The sequence below is a fragment of the Leucopleurus acutus genome (genome assembly GCF_964270905.1).
Source record: "Leucopleurus acutus genome assembly, chromosome: X".
NCBI classification, from domain to species: Eukaryota; Metazoa; Chordata; class Mammalia; order Artiodactyla; family Delphinidae; genus Leucopleurus; species Leucopleurus acutus.
In genome coordinates, this window is record NC_139148.1 from 111,857,340 (window position 1) to 111,873,659 (window position 16,320).

At 48.1% G+C, this 16,320-nt stretch overlaps 1 protein-coding gene across 3 annotated transcripts; it reads left to right on the forward strand.

Annotated features, from left to right (window-relative positions):
• Positions 1-5,447: 5,447 nt before the first annotated feature.
• Positions 5,448-15,243, forward strand: RAB33A (RAB33A, member RAS oncogene family; the record flags this gene model as incomplete). Of its 3 annotated transcripts, none has more annotated exons than XM_082864309.1 (2): positions 5,448-5,705; positions 14,788-15,243. In XM_082864309.1, 2 exons carry the CDS (start codon positions 5,448-5,450, stop codon positions 15,241-15,243), a joined length of 714 nt encoding a protein of 237 aa, XP_082720435.1. The 3 variants fall into 3 exon arrangements, with proteins under 3 accessions (XP_082720435.1, XP_082720436.1, XP_082720437.1); XM_082864310.1 differs by having other exon boundaries at positions 14,794-15,243; XM_082864311.1 differs by having other exon boundaries at positions 5,448-5,722; positions 14,788-14,926.
• Positions 15,244-16,320: the final 1,077 nt, after the last annotated feature.

Below are 16,320 nucleotides of genomic sequence, written 5' to 3' on the forward strand. Positions count from 1 at the left end.
ACAGCTAGGCCGGCCTTCTAGAGCAGGGGAAGGGGAAGCGCGACTGGAGGCCTACTGCGCAGGCGTAACGCTCAGCGCCGCATTGCGATTGGTCCGCACGGGGAGAAGCTGTGCGCATGCGCCTAGCTGTCCGAACACTTGGAAAGACCGCAGGCTGAGTTGCTTGCAAGTTTCTGCGGGTTGATGGTAACGCGTTCCGCTAAGCGAGCTCAAAAGCTGTCCAAGGAGGGACCGGTGGGGCCGCTTTGCCTGGCGGTTGTGGCCGGTGCTGCCGCTCTGTCGATGGCGGGAACCTGTAACGACACCTCACAAAGCGTGGCCCCAGCACTGCAGTTTGTTCTTCTGTTTTAGGCCACTATTTACTAGGTACTAAGCTTTCCGGGTTCTCTGGCTGTAGTCCACTTCCAGTATTTCCGTAGGTCCAGCCGGGGCATCTGGCTTCCCAGATTCGGAGTGGACTTCCGTCTTTACAAATTGCTGGCGCTTTCCCACCCAGCCCCTGTTTGCAGGACTAGTAGTCATTCCGCGCTCTCTTTCCCAAATAGCTTTTATATTGTGCAGTTCTGTGTCCTAGATGCTGTACGAGGGCTGCGGACAGTCTCCTGCTATTATGGCTTCCGTGCTTGAGAGCAGGATGCTGGCAAAGAGAGTTCGTGCTTCACAGACTTTCTGTGAGAGTATTCCTAAGCAGGATTTTAAGAGTTGTGGGAGGAGTACGGTGAGGGGCTGAGTGTAACTAGGTGTTTTGACTCTACCAAATGTAAGCTAAATTGGAAATAAATTATTGGCTGTATGCAAAACATAACATATGCCTATTTCAAAGTTTTGAGTTACATGTTCATTTAACAGGTATTTATTGAGCACTTGCCACTTGGACTGTGCTATTAAAGGAGCTCTGGGGGATATGAAAAGTATAGGAAGTGGTCACTGTCTAGTTGGGGAGATGACATATTACTGGTCATTTAAATAATAAATAATATCTGATGTAATGCAAGAGCAAGAGAAAATATGGGATGGAATAGCTAAGGAAGGACTTCATGTAAGAAGTGTTACTTGAGCTGTGTCTTGAAGGATGAGTAGTAAAATTCAAATAGTGGAGGAGAAGGAATGATATTTCAGATGGTGAATACTTTGGGACCAAAGGTAATATTTTCAGTGGTTAAGCACCATTGACTTTGCATCTGGTCTGCCCCAGGTTGAATCCTGGCTCTGCCACTTGGGCAAGTCACTTAACTTGTGCCTCACTTTCCTCTTTTACCAATCTCATAGGGTTGTTATGAAGGTTAAATGAGCTAATATTTGTAAAGTATCTTAGAGGAAGCACCATGCTGCTTGTAGGTATAAAACAAAACCCAGCACGTTTTCAGGGGACAATGGTAGAGAGTACATACTAGGAAGTAAGTAAGGACAGGTGAATATGGTGGGGCCAGATTTGAACAAGCAAAAGGGTTTGGCCCTAATATTGTAGGCGATGAAGATATTATCTTTAGTGGAATAGGGATAAAGAATGAAATTACAAAGTTGTTTTAGGAAGTTTAACCCAGGAAGCAGTATTTATTGGGTGAACATGATCCAGGGTTCCCTTACTCATTAAGAATAGGTTAGGGCTTCCCTGGTGGCGCAGTGGTTGAGAGTCCGCCTGCCGATGCAGGGGACACGGGTTCGTGCCCTGGTCCGGGAAGATCCCACATGCCACGGAGCGGCTGGGCCCGTGAGCCATGGCCGCTGAGCCTGCGCGTCCGGAGCCTGTGCTCCGCAACGGGAGAGGCCACGGCAGTGAGAGGCCCGCGTACCGCAAAAAAAAAAAAAAAAAAAAGAATAGGTTAGTGTTCAGAAGTGCAGGTAGTAGTTGCCTTTTTTTAAAAAAACATTTTTTTATTTATTTTTATTTTTGGCTGCATTGGGTCTTCATTGTTGCGCGTGGGCTTTCTCTGGTTGCGGCTAGCAGGGGCTACTCTTTGTTGCAGTGTGCGGGCTTCTCATTGTGGTGGCCTCTCTTGTTGCAGAGCATGGGCTCTAGGTGTGCGGGCTTCAGTAGTTGTGGCACGTGGGCTCAGTAATTGTGGCTTGCAGGCTGTAGAGCGCAGGCTCAGTAGTTGTGGCACACGGGCTTAGTTGCTTTGCGGCATGTGGGATCTTCCTGGACCAGGGCTCAAACCTGTGTCCCTTGCATTGGCAGGTGGATTCTTAACCACTGCGCCACCAGGGAGGTCCCAGTAGTTGCCTTTTAAGCTAGGACTCTTTGGGGGGATAAATATTGAAAATATCAATTCCACAATAAGGTAAAAAATGATTTCTACTTATTTCATATTTTAAAGGTCTTGAAGACATTGAAATTTATTGCTATTTCTAAAAGCCAATAATAAACATGGATTGATTAAATACAAAGTTAATCATATCTGTTGGTGAAAGAAGCTTTGGAAAACACTATCAAAATCATGACGATCAGATACCTATGAAAACAACTGGGTGTATTTGAAAGACAGTCATTTAATGATGCACAATTAACATACAAAAAAGACATTGTACAGCACATTTATTTTTGCAATAGGTACAATGAAGTTTTCTTGTCCTCTTAATAAAAAATTATATTTTATCATTTTGGGTGGCAAAAGCAACTTACACATATTGAATAACTCCAAAAATATAAGTGAAATTTCCCCCAAATCTCACTCCACAGAGTATTTTATTAGGGCATGGGGCCCATTTTGATATACCACATTTCCAGAAATCAGTGTTTCTACCTTACAAATATAATGTGAACTCTCAGACTCAGTGACAAGTTTTTGCTGGGAGCATATGTCTAAATAATCTTATGTGGATGTAATATCTTTTTATATCTCCCAGAAAGTTAACATTAATTATGGCTATGAATTAGCAAAGCTTCTTTTCACTCTTTTTTTTTTTTTTTTGGCTGTGTTGGGTCTTCGTTGCTGCACACGGGCTTTCTCTAGTTGCAGTGAGCAGGGGCTATTCTTCATTGCTGTGCGTGGGCTTCTCATTGCCGTGGCTTCTCTTGTTGTGGAGCACGGGCTCTAGGCGCGCGGGCTTCAGTAGTTGTACCACGCGGGCTCAGTAGTTGTGGCTTGCGGGCTCTAGAGCACAGGCTCGGTAGTTGTGGCGCACAGGCTTAGTTGCTCTGCGGCATGTGGGATCTTCCCGGCCTAGGGCTCGAACCTGTGTCCCCTGCATTGGCAGGCGGATTCTTAACCACTGCACCACCAGGGAAGCCCTTCTTTTCACTCTTACCTACTGGATATGCCTAATTAATAGTTACCTTTTTTAAAAAATAGCTACTCTTCTCTAGATAATGATCACCAGGAGCATTAGCTTCCAATTCAGAGGAGAATGATTTGGCAAACTATTATCTAGACATCAACCAATCAGAAACAAAATACTGTACAATGAGGATTACTATTCACACTGGACAATGATAATTGGTATTCATAATGATGACCTTCGATTAGCCAACTAAGATTAAATCCTTCTCGAGTTTTAATACTGAATCGTATAATCTAGGGTTTTAGAAATGGGTGACCCACATATATGCTAAAAGAGTTAGCTGTATATATATCTGCTAACTCAGCTTAAAAAGCTTCCTAACTAGAAGACCCCCTTTTCCCAGCCATTTTGAGTAACTTGGACTTGGCTGAGCAGTCACATTCCGATTTGCTTACAGATCTATCACCGATGCACTGAATTGTTTTCCTCATAGTGGGAATGGATTTCGTCATACTTGTCTCTTCTGCAGCTCAGCCTCACACACAAATAAGATGGTAATTCACGTGTGCTGCTGGAATCCCTGACCTTGATGGCGTTAGCAAATAACGCATACGTCGGTGCTATTGGTATGTGTCAATATTACCTTAACTTATGAAATATGTGGGAGGAGGGATAAAGTCTTAAAAGCAAACATAAACGGGCACATTTTATTATATGTAAATTGTACCTCAGCAGAGTTGATTTCAAACAGATTCTGAACCTGCAAATCACTTTCGGCAGAGGGAATACTGGTCTTGACCAAGATGTGTGATGCTTATTAAGCCTTGGGAAGCTGCCCCCAACACTGTAAGAAAGTTCTGTTCATTTATCATCTTCCAAGCATAACCTAGGCTTCTGGCAAATTAGACCCAACCACTTTGTTCTACATTCAGTTGCAGAGGGGTGAACGCTCCTAGGGGTTTATAATTCCTTTTGAAACTCCACCATTCTGGAAGGATTTATGATTATATGGAGGGCTCAGGAATGCAACACACTGTGAGGTTTATGCTATGTCCCACGATCCCTCCACCTGGACCTGTAATGGTTAGCCCCGGAAACAAAGTCCCCTTTTGCTGAAGCTGCCACCACCAGCTTCCCCCTTCTTCTACCCCATGTTCGGCCCTCTCCCGTGGCGGGCCTTCCCCATTGGCTAGACAAACACAACCGACTGCAGCAGCCAATGGGAGCCACTCTCCTGAACATTCAGAGGATGGGTGCTCGTGGTGTGATAAGGGAAGGTTGGCGCCTGGCACGCGCCCCCCTACATCTGACAAGTCTGTGACAGAAACACTAACTCCCCCTACACACGGACACCCGTGCCCCTGCCTACCTCTCGCAGCTGCGCGGTCCCCCATAACCCACAGCGTGTCTTGGCAGCGCCCTCCCCGGCTCCTTGGGGCGCGCGAGCGCACCTGCTTTCTCAATAAGACAGAGCATCGCTTTATCCTAAGGCTTGGGAGGGGGCTGCGGAGGCGCGGCGCAGCTGCCGGCCGCTTGGTGAAGGAGGTATCTCCGCCCCACCCCCCACCCCCGCCGAGTAGTGTCGCTCCGAGGCCGAGGTGCTCCAGAGATGCCTGAGGGTGCAGCTCTCTTTGTCCTCCCCAGCTGTGCCCGCTGACCTCGTGCGCTCCGAGAAAGTGGGGGTGGGGAGCCCGAAACCTATAAACCTATAAAATAAATGGGGGCAAGGAGAAAGGAAGACCATCCTGGGGTGGTGTGTGCGGCTCTCCCCACCCACCCTTTCCTCCCTAGGCTTCCTCCCTCCGGTGTGTCCCTGGAGTCCAGGCAGGGGAGGGTCTAGGCAAAGGTGCGGTGGCGGCCGCAGCGGCCTGGGGAGCGCGGTAGGATCGCACGCCCGAGCGTCCCGTCCCAGCGCACAGGCGCAAGGAGAACGCTTGCCCACTCTCCTCCATCTCTCCTCCCCTCCCTGGCTTTTGTGTCGCTGTCTCAGAGCTGCTAGGAGGGTGCGCTGGAGGAGGGGGGGCCTGGGGTGAGAGGCACCCCCTTCACGCGCGCGCGCGCACACGTTGCTGGCGCACGCACACACGCGCGGATACAGACACGCACACACACACACACACATATACACACGCACAAAGCTCGCTCGCCTCGAGCGCACTAACGTGGCCGTTTTCTTTGTGTGTAGCCCTCGAGGGGGGTTGGGGCCCGGGTCCGGTCCGGGGGAGATGGCGCAGCCCATCCTGGGCCATGGGAACTTGCAGCCCGCCTCGGCCGCTGGCCTGGCGTCCCTGGAGCTGGACTCGTCGCTGGACCAGTACGTGCAGATTCGCATCTTCAAAATCATCGTGATTGGGGACTCCAATGTGGGCAAGACCTGCCTGACCTTCCGCTTCTGCGGGGGGACCTTCCCGGACAAGACTGAGGCCACCATCGGCGTGGACTTCAGGGAGAAGACCGTGGAAATCGAGGGCGAGAAGATCAAGGTGATCCAGACGGTCAGGTCCGGGAAGGGAGGGATCTGGGAGGGGGCCTTGCCAGAGGCGTTGCTCTAGTGGTTGTAAATGTCCAGCGCGTGGCTGTGTCGCCGCTTGCTGAGCCCAAGACCCTCGGCACGTCCTTATCCCCTTCGCCTCTCTCAGTGGCCCAGTACCCACCTCACCCGTTTTCTGAGGGCAGGCGGGAGTGGCTGCATTCATGCCCTTTGCCCCTGCCTGACAGCTCCCACTAGGAAAAGCCTGTTTGATCCTATCCTTGACCCTGAGCCGGGAGCAGCGGCACCTGTGGGCAGAGGGCGGTATGAGGGATCTCCGTCCTGGTCTGTGGGATGGATCCCAAAGCGCTTTACACATCTTGAGGTCCCTTCTACCTCGTGGGTGCCAGTAGGTTGCAAAAACCTGCTTTGGCTAAGCCCCCAGGCCTTGCTGGGGTGGGGGGAGATGGAACTCCATAGAGAATGAAAGCTGCTTTATTTTAAATTACAAGTTATAATTAAGTTTAAGGCTGATTTGGAATAGGAGTGGTGTGGGGTGCTTCTGGCACAAAGCCATGAGCCCTTTTAAAGAAATTGAGACAGGGTTACCTGCCAACACTTCATAATAGATTAAACTAGTTCTTTTGGAAAGTACCCCTTAAATGATATCTTCTTTATTTGTCTGGGTACCTAATGCCCATTACTCATTCTGTGGGTATTGTCTTCAGCAGGCCTTTGTAAAAATGCAGAGCAACTTATCTGAGGGCTAAGGGAAGTGTCTTGGTGCCCCCCTCTCTTTAGTTTGTCAAGTAGGCTAAGTACAGATATTCTTGTCTGACCATTTGTGCTCACTTTTGGTTCAGAAAAGGTAGAAACTCGATGGGACAGTAATATTTCAATGTGCCGAGGATGGAGGGAGGGAGGACATGGCAAGGGCAGCTTCATGTGTCAGAGGAGCAGAGGGGGCAGGGTTATGGGCAGGAAACCACCTCAGAAGGCACTGGGCACTAAAGACCAACTTCTTTAGACCCACAGCTGGCCTTTTCTTAATTCTTTTTGTCTTTTAATTAATTAATTTTTGGCTGAGTTGAGGCTTCGTTGCTGCGTGCGGGCTTTCTCTAGTTGTGGCGAGCGGGGGCTACTCTTCCTTCAGTGCACAGGCTTCTCGTTGTGGTGGCCTCTCTTGTTGTAGAGCACCAGCTCTAGGTGCGTGGGCTTCAGTAGTTGTGGCACGTGGGCTCAGTAGTTGTGGCTCGCGGCCTCTAGAGCACAGGCTCAGCAGTTGTGGCGCATTTGGCTTAGTTGCTCTGCAGCACGTGGGATCCTCCCAGACCAGGGCTCGAACTCATGTACCCTGCATTGGCAGGCGAACTCTTAACCACTGTGCCACCAGGGAAGTCCCACAGCTGGCCTTTTCTTGAGCCTATGGTCGGACACTGTCGGGTGAAGGCAACCCTCCCTCCTGCTGGGTAAACAGCCCCAGTGACCACAGGGCCTCTCTTCTGAGTGATGTGGAGAGAAGGACTGAGTAACTGAGGAGAATGATGAAATGCTCTAAACTGTACAAGGTTCCTGACTCCTTCATTATTAAAATGAATGTGTTTTAAAATGGCTTCAGAGACCAGGCCAAGGCACTAGATGTCAGGAAGATGGGCAGCTCAGTATTGGTAAGGGAGGCTCTTGAAAACAACTGAGACCCAGGATCAGGAAGACAGGGCACTGTTTGGAAATAATGATCTTTTTTGCCCCTCGCATTTTGGAGGGAATTGCTACATTTGCTTTTAAAAGTCAAAGTAGGTCTCTGTCTCCATCCTTTCCTAGGGCTCTTATGTCAATATCTGCTTGGCTAGGACTTCTTTAATGTAACATTGTAAGACTCTGGCATTTCTAAAACATGCCTTTTAAAATCCCAACTAGAAATGTACTTATGGATGTGCTCTTAAACCCTCAAAACCTTTTGAATTTAATGCTATCGCTTGTTTAAAATCGTGTCACATTGAGCCAACGAGTCCTCTGGATTTAAGAGAGGGGGAAATAAGTCCCCTTGAAATTTAGATGGAGGAAAAGGAAGCGTTTGGGAGTCTAGGGAAGGAGAACAGGGGGAGAGGAGAGGAGGAAGCCAGAAAGTGGGAGGTGAAAACGAGTGGAAGAGGGTCACTACCCAATGGCCTTGGGGAAATTTTGCAAAGATTCCTTCCCTTCTAACACCCAGTACTTGATCAAACTGGATTTTACAGTCTCTGCCAAAGATTCCGGACTTTTTCCCAGAGGGCAGAGCCTGTGACAATGTGACTCACTAGAAACAGAGCCCAGCACAGCACCACGTGCAGATAAGTGCTTAACACAGGCTTTTTTGGGAAGATGATATTTTCAAGAGGGCAAAACCTTGTGACACTGCTCATGGAGGAGCCCTCTGAGTGCAGATTCTGAAGGAGCTCAGGGTGGGGTGTGGGAGCAGCGGGATGGGGACCCTGCCTCTGGCAAAGCTGCTGCAAGCTCAGGGCCCAAGCCAGCAGGCGAGACCAGCATGTCCTTGGGGAGATGGCAGAGAATGGCAGCTAGCAAATGAGCTCCATAGGAGATGATTTTGCCCCATACTCTGGCTGGCCTGAAGTTTCTCAAGGAACAGGTACCAAAATCACACTAGGAGGTGACTGCCTTTGGGGAAGAGAGAAAAGTCCCCAGGCTGAGGTGGCCCTAGACCACAGCCAGCAAGAGAAGGCTGTCAGGCTCTAAAATGCCAGTGCTCACAGGAGAGTGGCAGAGAGGTCTCAGCAAGCTCTTCTCTCAGTTCAAGAGTAGGGTGTGGCCTCTCCGGGGCTGCCCCCCTGTGTCCCAGGGTAGCACATACTGTCAACCCCTGCAGGGGGACGACTAATTTAGCGTATTTGGGGCTACTGTCTTAATTACCAGGGCCATCCCTAGGGCCTTGAAGCCCCATTTGGTGTCTCCAATCAATGTGTCCCCCATGCCCTCACAAGATTTATAATCCAGTATTTCCTGGTTCACAAGAACATCAAGAAAAGCCTACAATAATCATAATAACAACAACAAGTTCTATTTATTGAAGAAACAAAGAGCACAGGCTAGGCGCTTCCCATGCACTATCTTATTTGGTCTTCTCAGCAACCCTATGAAATTAGGACTATTATTACCATTCTTGTTTTAGAGATAAGGAGACCAAAGTTAGAGAGATTAAATAATTTGCCCCAAGGCACGTGGATCTGAGCTTCAGTCTTTGACTCTTGAGCCCAAGCACTTTGCCATCTCACTATCCTGCCTTCCCCGTGACAGGGCCAGGATTTCAACCTAGATTCCGAGCTCATGCTCTTTCCTACTGCTCTCTCCTCTAGCAGGGCAGTATCTGGCTGGGGGGCATTGTGTTCAGGGGGAGGTGGCATGCCGGGCAACCAGCCTTATGGTCTCTTCTAGGCCAGGGGCCCAGGGTTTCAGCCCCAGAACCCAGGAGCCTTCAAGATGTCACCTGCGGCTGCACCCCAGACGTCGAGCCGAGTACCTGGGTTTTACTTTTTGCACCTTGACTGTCTCACCTTGGGTATGAGAATCAGAGGATGTTCAGAGATGGAAGAGACCTTAGGGCATCTCTAATCCGACTTCCTTGTCTTACAGAGAGGAAACTGAGGCTCAGAGAGGGAACGTGTTTGCTTAAGATCACCCAGGGCCCGGCCTACAACTCAGGTCTCCTAATTCCCTTTTTGGTGCTCTTTCCACACACCATGCTGCCTGGCTTAGAAGAGCATGTAAATCCCCACTCTGGGCCAGCCCCATTGTCCATCCAACCCACAAAGTTACCTGTGACAGGGACACGGTGAGACATCATATGGGAAAGCTGACAGTCCTCCCTGACATCAGCCTAGGAAGGATGGAGGCCTCCCCCAATCCCCAAAGGCAGGGTGGAGCTTCCCTTAATGACCATTAAGTGTCTGTCACCTTACAGGTTTAGCTAAATCATATTGCACCTGTCTCAGTCTAAAAGCTTTGGAAAATGCCGACTGGGGCGTGTGTTTGGGGGTGGGCAGGTAGTAGAGGGGAGGCTTAGTTCTAATTTTTGAGCCATTCCTTGTAAATTTTCATGCAAGCACCCCCTGCTGTCCAGTTGGGTTCCTCCTATAGCCTGGGCAACCCTCTGCCCCAGCACTCCAGAACAGGCACGCTCGCTGCAGGACGGCCGAGGCTGTGGGCAGGTGCTGTTCAGGATCGTGGATTTCTCTTCCTCCACTGATCACTTGGAAAAACACCTTCGTGTGCTACATTACCGAGTGGCTGAGCTAAGCGTTCCCTCGGAAGCTGCCCGCAGTCAGAATGACGTCATGTCTTCCTTAGGGCTTCTGAGCTTCCATCTTCTGCCAGTTAGCTGAATGGTTAATTATCCAGCAGTTTTGTTGTTTCTCTGTCTCCCTTGCTGCCTCTCTTGCTGTGGGTGAGTTTCTCTTTGTTGTCATCCTTTGCCATTCTCTGTGTCAGCCTGGTGTGTGAACGTGGTGTATCTTAGACGCAGATGGGGCAGCCAGCTAGCTGAAGAAAGATTTATCTTAAACTTTTCCCGTCATCCACTCGGGCATCCTCCAAAGGTTACAGATGTATTTTCTCTCTCTTTCCACTTCTACCCCCCCTCCACCAGCCTCCAACAAAAGGACATTCATGCCTCATCTGTAGAAAGACGCCAGATATGTTCCCTAGGGATAAGAAATACCCATGTCAGCTAAGAGCACGTGCAGGGGTGAGGAACTTGCCGAAGCTTGCTCAGGCAGCGGTAGCCCCAGGAAAATGGTTTACAAGGCTAGATTTATCTTTGGCAGCTCCCCACCCTGTGCCCCTTGACTCTCCAGAGTCCCTGTCACTTTGGGCCTGCCCCCAGCCACCCATGGCTTGTTGCTGGCCTTCCTCTCTCTTCCCCCTCCCCACTGACTGCGTTTGCCTTGGCTCGATCTCATCCTCAAGAAGCCAAGCTTGGACTTCCCTGGCGAGCCAGTGGTTGAGACTCCGCGCTTCCAATGCAGGGGACACAGGTTCAATCCCTGGTCGGGGCAGTAGGATCCCATATGCTGTGTGGCGCAGCCAAGAAAAGAAGCCAAGCTTTCTGCGCTTTCCAGGACGAGAACCAACGGATCCAAGGAGCAGTGCTACCAGGACACGGCTCATGGGCCCTCTGAGACAATGGCAACAGCTAATATTTGCAGAGCACTTTATATTGTGCAAAAGCTCTTCCTCGCATGTTATTTCATTTGGCTGGTCATTGACTCAGCTAGAAAGCTGAGGGGCTAGAACCCGGCTTTCCCAATTCCACATCTACTGCTGCGTTTCCAACAGCGCCAGCCCAATTAGCTGTCTGGCCAGACCTGATGGTGGCAGTCTCAGGCCAGGGGCGAAGGGGGAGTGTATTAGGCACTGTGTCCTGTACTTACAAGGAATGCTAATCTTCACAGCATCCCTACCAGATTGCTGTGTTTATCCTTAGTTTCCAGAGGAGGACACTGAAGATAAAGTAACTTGACTGAGGACACCTAACTAGTGGGACATGATTGGGTTGAGATTTGCACCCTAGTTGGTTTGACTCCACTATACCCCACTGGCCCTTGGAGAGAAAAGAGGATCCTGGGGGCATGTGTGTGGCTAAGGGGCAGGTGTCAGGTGCAGTGCCCACAGGAAGGGAGGACTGGGTGAGGGAGTGCCAGCTGCCAAAGGGTGAGGAGATGCTTTCATTGTCCGACAGAGGCCAGGGGCTTATGAGGATGCTGAGAAGGACAGGGACACTAAACCCAGAAACAAAATGAAGTCAGTCATGTTCCAGCGAGCCTGACTGCTGTGCTGTCCCTTTTTGATGGCTCTTGAGGCCACAGCATTGGCTCTTCTGATTCTCTGCTGTGAGCAGCCTGCTTCCTGGCTCCCCTCTCACCACAGACAGGGGTGCAAAGAACTTGGGGTGGGGTTTCTAAAGAACTGGAATGAGAGCAGTAGTTGAAATTCCGAGCCTCTGAATAAAAGCTCCAAGGCTCCCCAGGCACTGGAAAGGCAAAGGAGGTCTCCAGCAGAGAGGGCCCTCCCTGCAGTTCTGGCAGCTGGGGTGGCGTGCACAATTCTGAAGCCATAGAAAAGCCAAACAGCCAAACTACTCAGCCCCAAACACCTCATACACTCCCACCCACGTTCCTGCTAGTGGCAGGTATTTTTAGAGCCCTGAGCTCATGGTGTTAAAGCATCTGCCGCATGCCTGAGGGCTGGTAGGCATTCAGCCTTACTCAGAGGCAAGAGTTACGACTAGACTACCGGAGGGTGGGGGTGGGAGCCAAGTGGTAATGATATTCTCGCAGTATACCTGCCCTCTTCCCACTGACCTCCATTCCTTTCCTGGCCTGCTCTCCTCTTTCTTCCTGCTCAGAGCACCAGAGAGGTGGAAGAAATGAAAATCTCTTCTGTCTCTGCTTGCCGAAGCAAATCAGCCTTTGAGGACTTATGTTTTTCTGGGTAACCAAAGTCGAATGTTGTCTCCGAAATCACCTTGGCAGATACCTAGGATGCCAGACAGTAGTTTTGCTGGCTCAGGCCAATACTGCTTTTTGATCACAACGACGATATTGATGACAAGCATGATGACGAGTGATCTGATGCAGAAAAAGACTGCTTACAGTCTAGCTGGAGGGATGCCAAGAACACTGATGAAACGACTAGAGAACAAATAAATATATTCTAAATGGCGTGGTGCAGACTCAAAGTGCGATAGGAATGCCTAAGGAAAGAGAATTGAAGAAAAGTTGGAGAAGGTTTTAGGAAGAAGGTGCAGTGTGAGCCGAGCCTGGAAGAATGGGTGAGATTTGGATAGAGCAATGAGGGGGCAACCACTTCTGCAGGGGAAGCTGGACTAGCAGGACCAAAGGGACAGAGAAGAGAATGAAGCAGGTGCAGCTGAGTAGTTGGAAACCAGGTTGGGTGGGGTCCGATTATGGCAGACAAATGTTTCCATTTTGATGCCACATGCAGTAGAGGGCTATCGGAATTGGCTGAAGCGGAGAATAACGTGCTGATACAAGCAGGGATTTAGGAAGGCTAGTTTGAAAGCAGTATGCAAGAGGCACTGGAGTGGAGACGTCTAGAGTCCAAAAGACTTTGCTGTAATCCGGGAGTGAGGAGAGGAGAGTCTGACCAAGAGACATGGAAATCTAAATAGGAGAAGGAGATGAATTCGAATGTCGTGCCAAAGGAACATGGCGGCCATCTCCATTGAGGAGATGAAGGGAAGCCTGGACAATGAAAACTGATGTTCACAATGATGACTCTGGGGCCCTGTAAGATCTTCATTCGGCAAAGAGATTCAATTATATTTACTAGATTATACTTACTGACTGCTAACTCCAAATAAAGGCTATACTTCGCTTTAAGAACCATAGTAGTCAATTAGTGACCATAATCGCATTTTCTTTCATAACTGAGAATTGTATAAGGCCTTGGGGCCGTCGTTCTCAGCATGATTTCTCTTGTCCAAGACTTTGGATGTATAACAGGAAATAGATTGGGCTGAATGTGTTTAGACTCCAGAGTATCCCCTGGGAGTTGTATCTTTACATATGTTATTCATTATCCCAAAAGCTGAGATGCAGAAGAAAAATCCAGTGAGCTAAATTACCTTTTACATAACAAAGAAGTGAACTTAAAATCAATTGAGCCACATGGTGAGATTTTAACACTAACTTTGTTTGCTTTAAAAAGTCATGAAAAAAAAAACCCAAACCAAACAAAAAAAAACCAAAGTGATGTATGCATGAAGTAGAAAATTTGGAAAATACAAAAAGAAAAGAAGAAAGTAAATATCACCTAAGTTCCACTGTTCATAAATAACCATTAATGTCCTCGCATATACACTTCCAGTCTTTCCTATGCATTTGTCTATGTTTAATTTAAAAAAAAAAATTGGGACCATAGCATATGAAAAATTTTGTTTCCTACTTTTTTCACTTACTTATATTTTATGAGCATTTTCTACACCATTTATTCTATGAAGAGATTATTTTAATGGCTGCATAATAGCCCATTGTATAGATATATATTGGGTTGGCCAAAAAGTTCATTCAGGTTTTTCATAACATCGTATGGAAAACCCCAAACGAAATTTGTTGCCAACCCAATACATACATTTTAGCTGCTCCTCTCCTAGGAGGTTGTTTCCTGTTTTTTTTTGCGGTATGCGGGGCTCTCACTGTTGTGGCCTCTCCCATTGCGGAACGCAGGCTCCGGATGCGCAGGCTCAGCGGCCATGGCTCACAGGCCCAGCCGCTCCACGGCATGTGGGATCTTCCCGGACCGGGGCACGAACCCGTGTCCCCTGCACCGGCAGGTGGACTCTCAACCACTGCGCCACCAGGGAAGTCCTGTTTTTTTTTTTTTTTTAAGTGATTAAGATCTTTGCGCAGAATTTTGACCACATATCTCTTTCTTTTCTTTTTTTGCTCCCCCCCCCGTTTTATTGAGATATAATTGACGTACATCACTGTATAAGGTTAAGGTGTGCAGCATAATGGTTTGAGTTACCTATATTGTGAAATAATTACCACAGTAAGTTTAGTGAGCATGCATCATATCATACAGATACAATAAAAAGAAAAAGCAAAAAAAAGAAAAAGTTTTTCCTTGTGATGAGAATTCTTACGATTTATTCTCTTAACAACTTTCATATATATTATACAGCAGTGGTAACTATGGTCATCATGCTGTATATTATATCCCAAGTACTTATTTACGTTATCTGCTATTTCTTTTGTATAGATTTCTGGAAGTGGGATTCTAGGCTCTAAGAGTTTTGTACATTTTTAAGGTTTTTGACAATATTGCCACATTGCCCTCCAGGAAAGTTGACCAATTTACATTCCAGTTTTTCAACTAAAAACCTTAAGAAAGACTTAATAAACCCTGAAAGAAACTTCTCTCTATATGTTGATAAGTCCATTCTGCCAATTTGTCAAAGAACCACTTCCTGTGTCAGGGCTTGTCACCTCATTTTTATAATGTCACAGAACCATGTTTTCTCCTATCTGTTCATGTTTCGCTTTCTGACTCCAAATACGGGTCTTTGTATCTTCCAGGTTCAGGTGTGGGACACCGCCGGTCAGGAACGCTTCCGAAAAAGCATGGTCGAGCATTACTACCGCAATGTGCATGCCGTGGTCTTTGTCTATGACGTCACCAAGATGACATCCTTCACCAACCTCAAAATGTGGATCCAAGAATGCAATGGGCATGCCGTGCCTCCACTAGTCCCGAAAGTGCTTGTGGGCAACAAGTGTGACTTGAGGGAACAGATCCAGGTGCCCTCCAACTTAGCCCTGAAATTTGCCGATGCCCATAACATGCTCTTATTTGAGACATCGGCCAAGGACCCCAAAGAGAGCCAGAACGTGGAGTCAATTTTCATGTGCCTGGCTTGCCGATTGAAGGCTCAGAAATCCCTGCTCTATCGTGATGCTGAGAGGCAGCAGGGGAAGGTGCAGAAACTGGAGTTCCCACAGGAAGCTAACAGTAAAACTTCCTGTCCCTGTTGAAACCAAATGGTGTAAATACAAGAGCAATTATCACTGGAGGTTTTTTTCTTTCCCTTTTTTCCGTGCCTGTGTAACACTGACACCTGCTTGTTTCCATACAAATTGATATTAAAATAAAATTTGTATAGATTATCATATGCCTTCATGTCTTGCTTTCCTCCAAGAAGACATTTCTGATTGTGATGAGTAGAAGAGGCAGCTCGCCCTGCTAGAGAGGCACACTCCCTACCAGCCTTCTACGCTGCCTGAAATGCTCATCCTTTGAGTCACTTCTTCAGGACTAATTCATTCTCTCACATGATGTCATCAGTGGGCAGAAACACCTGGAGGGGGTGGAATACAGGACAGATATGTGGTTCTAGAGAGCCAGTGCAGGCAGAGGGATAGAGAAGTTTTGAAAGGAGACATTGACTCATCATTATTTCCTAGGGTCCTTGGATGTCGAGAGTAGGCTGCTCTCTTCTTATTTCCCAAAATTTAAACATAAAAATATAGGTTGCCCAACAGGCCCAGTTCCTTCCAATGCTGTTAGCTCCTGCTTCCCCATTTTTCACCAAGCAGCCCTTGATACCAGAAGTATTTCTTTCCCCCTGCCCTTTCTTGAAGAGGGCAGGGTTCAAGCTAACATAGGTCTATGATGCCCCCAGATCTTTGTTGGAAGAAATGTAACAGGAGGATTCATCCCCTACGTTCCAAGACCCTCTGATTTAGTTGTGAGAACAATGTACACACTGAAACTACTTGGGAACAAAAATTAGACAAGAATATTACCAAGTGCAAGACTGTGCTATGGAAATTGAGAGCATCATATACTCAACATCAGGGAGGAGTCACCAAAAACGTCATTGAACTTATTTTGGTTGTTGAATAAAGTGTAATATTTGGATTGGTAAAGAGGAGGGGAGTGGGCAAAAGTAGGGAGGCAGGAATGACCCTGGGGCTTGAGCAAGAGCACAGCTAGGAGTCTGGCCCACTGACAGCTGAGCAGCCCACACCTCAGGCAGGACAGTTTATTGCTTTCTGAGCCAGTGGGAACTTCTGGTGGCTCTCCCGCAGAAGTCCTGTAGGTATTTCTTG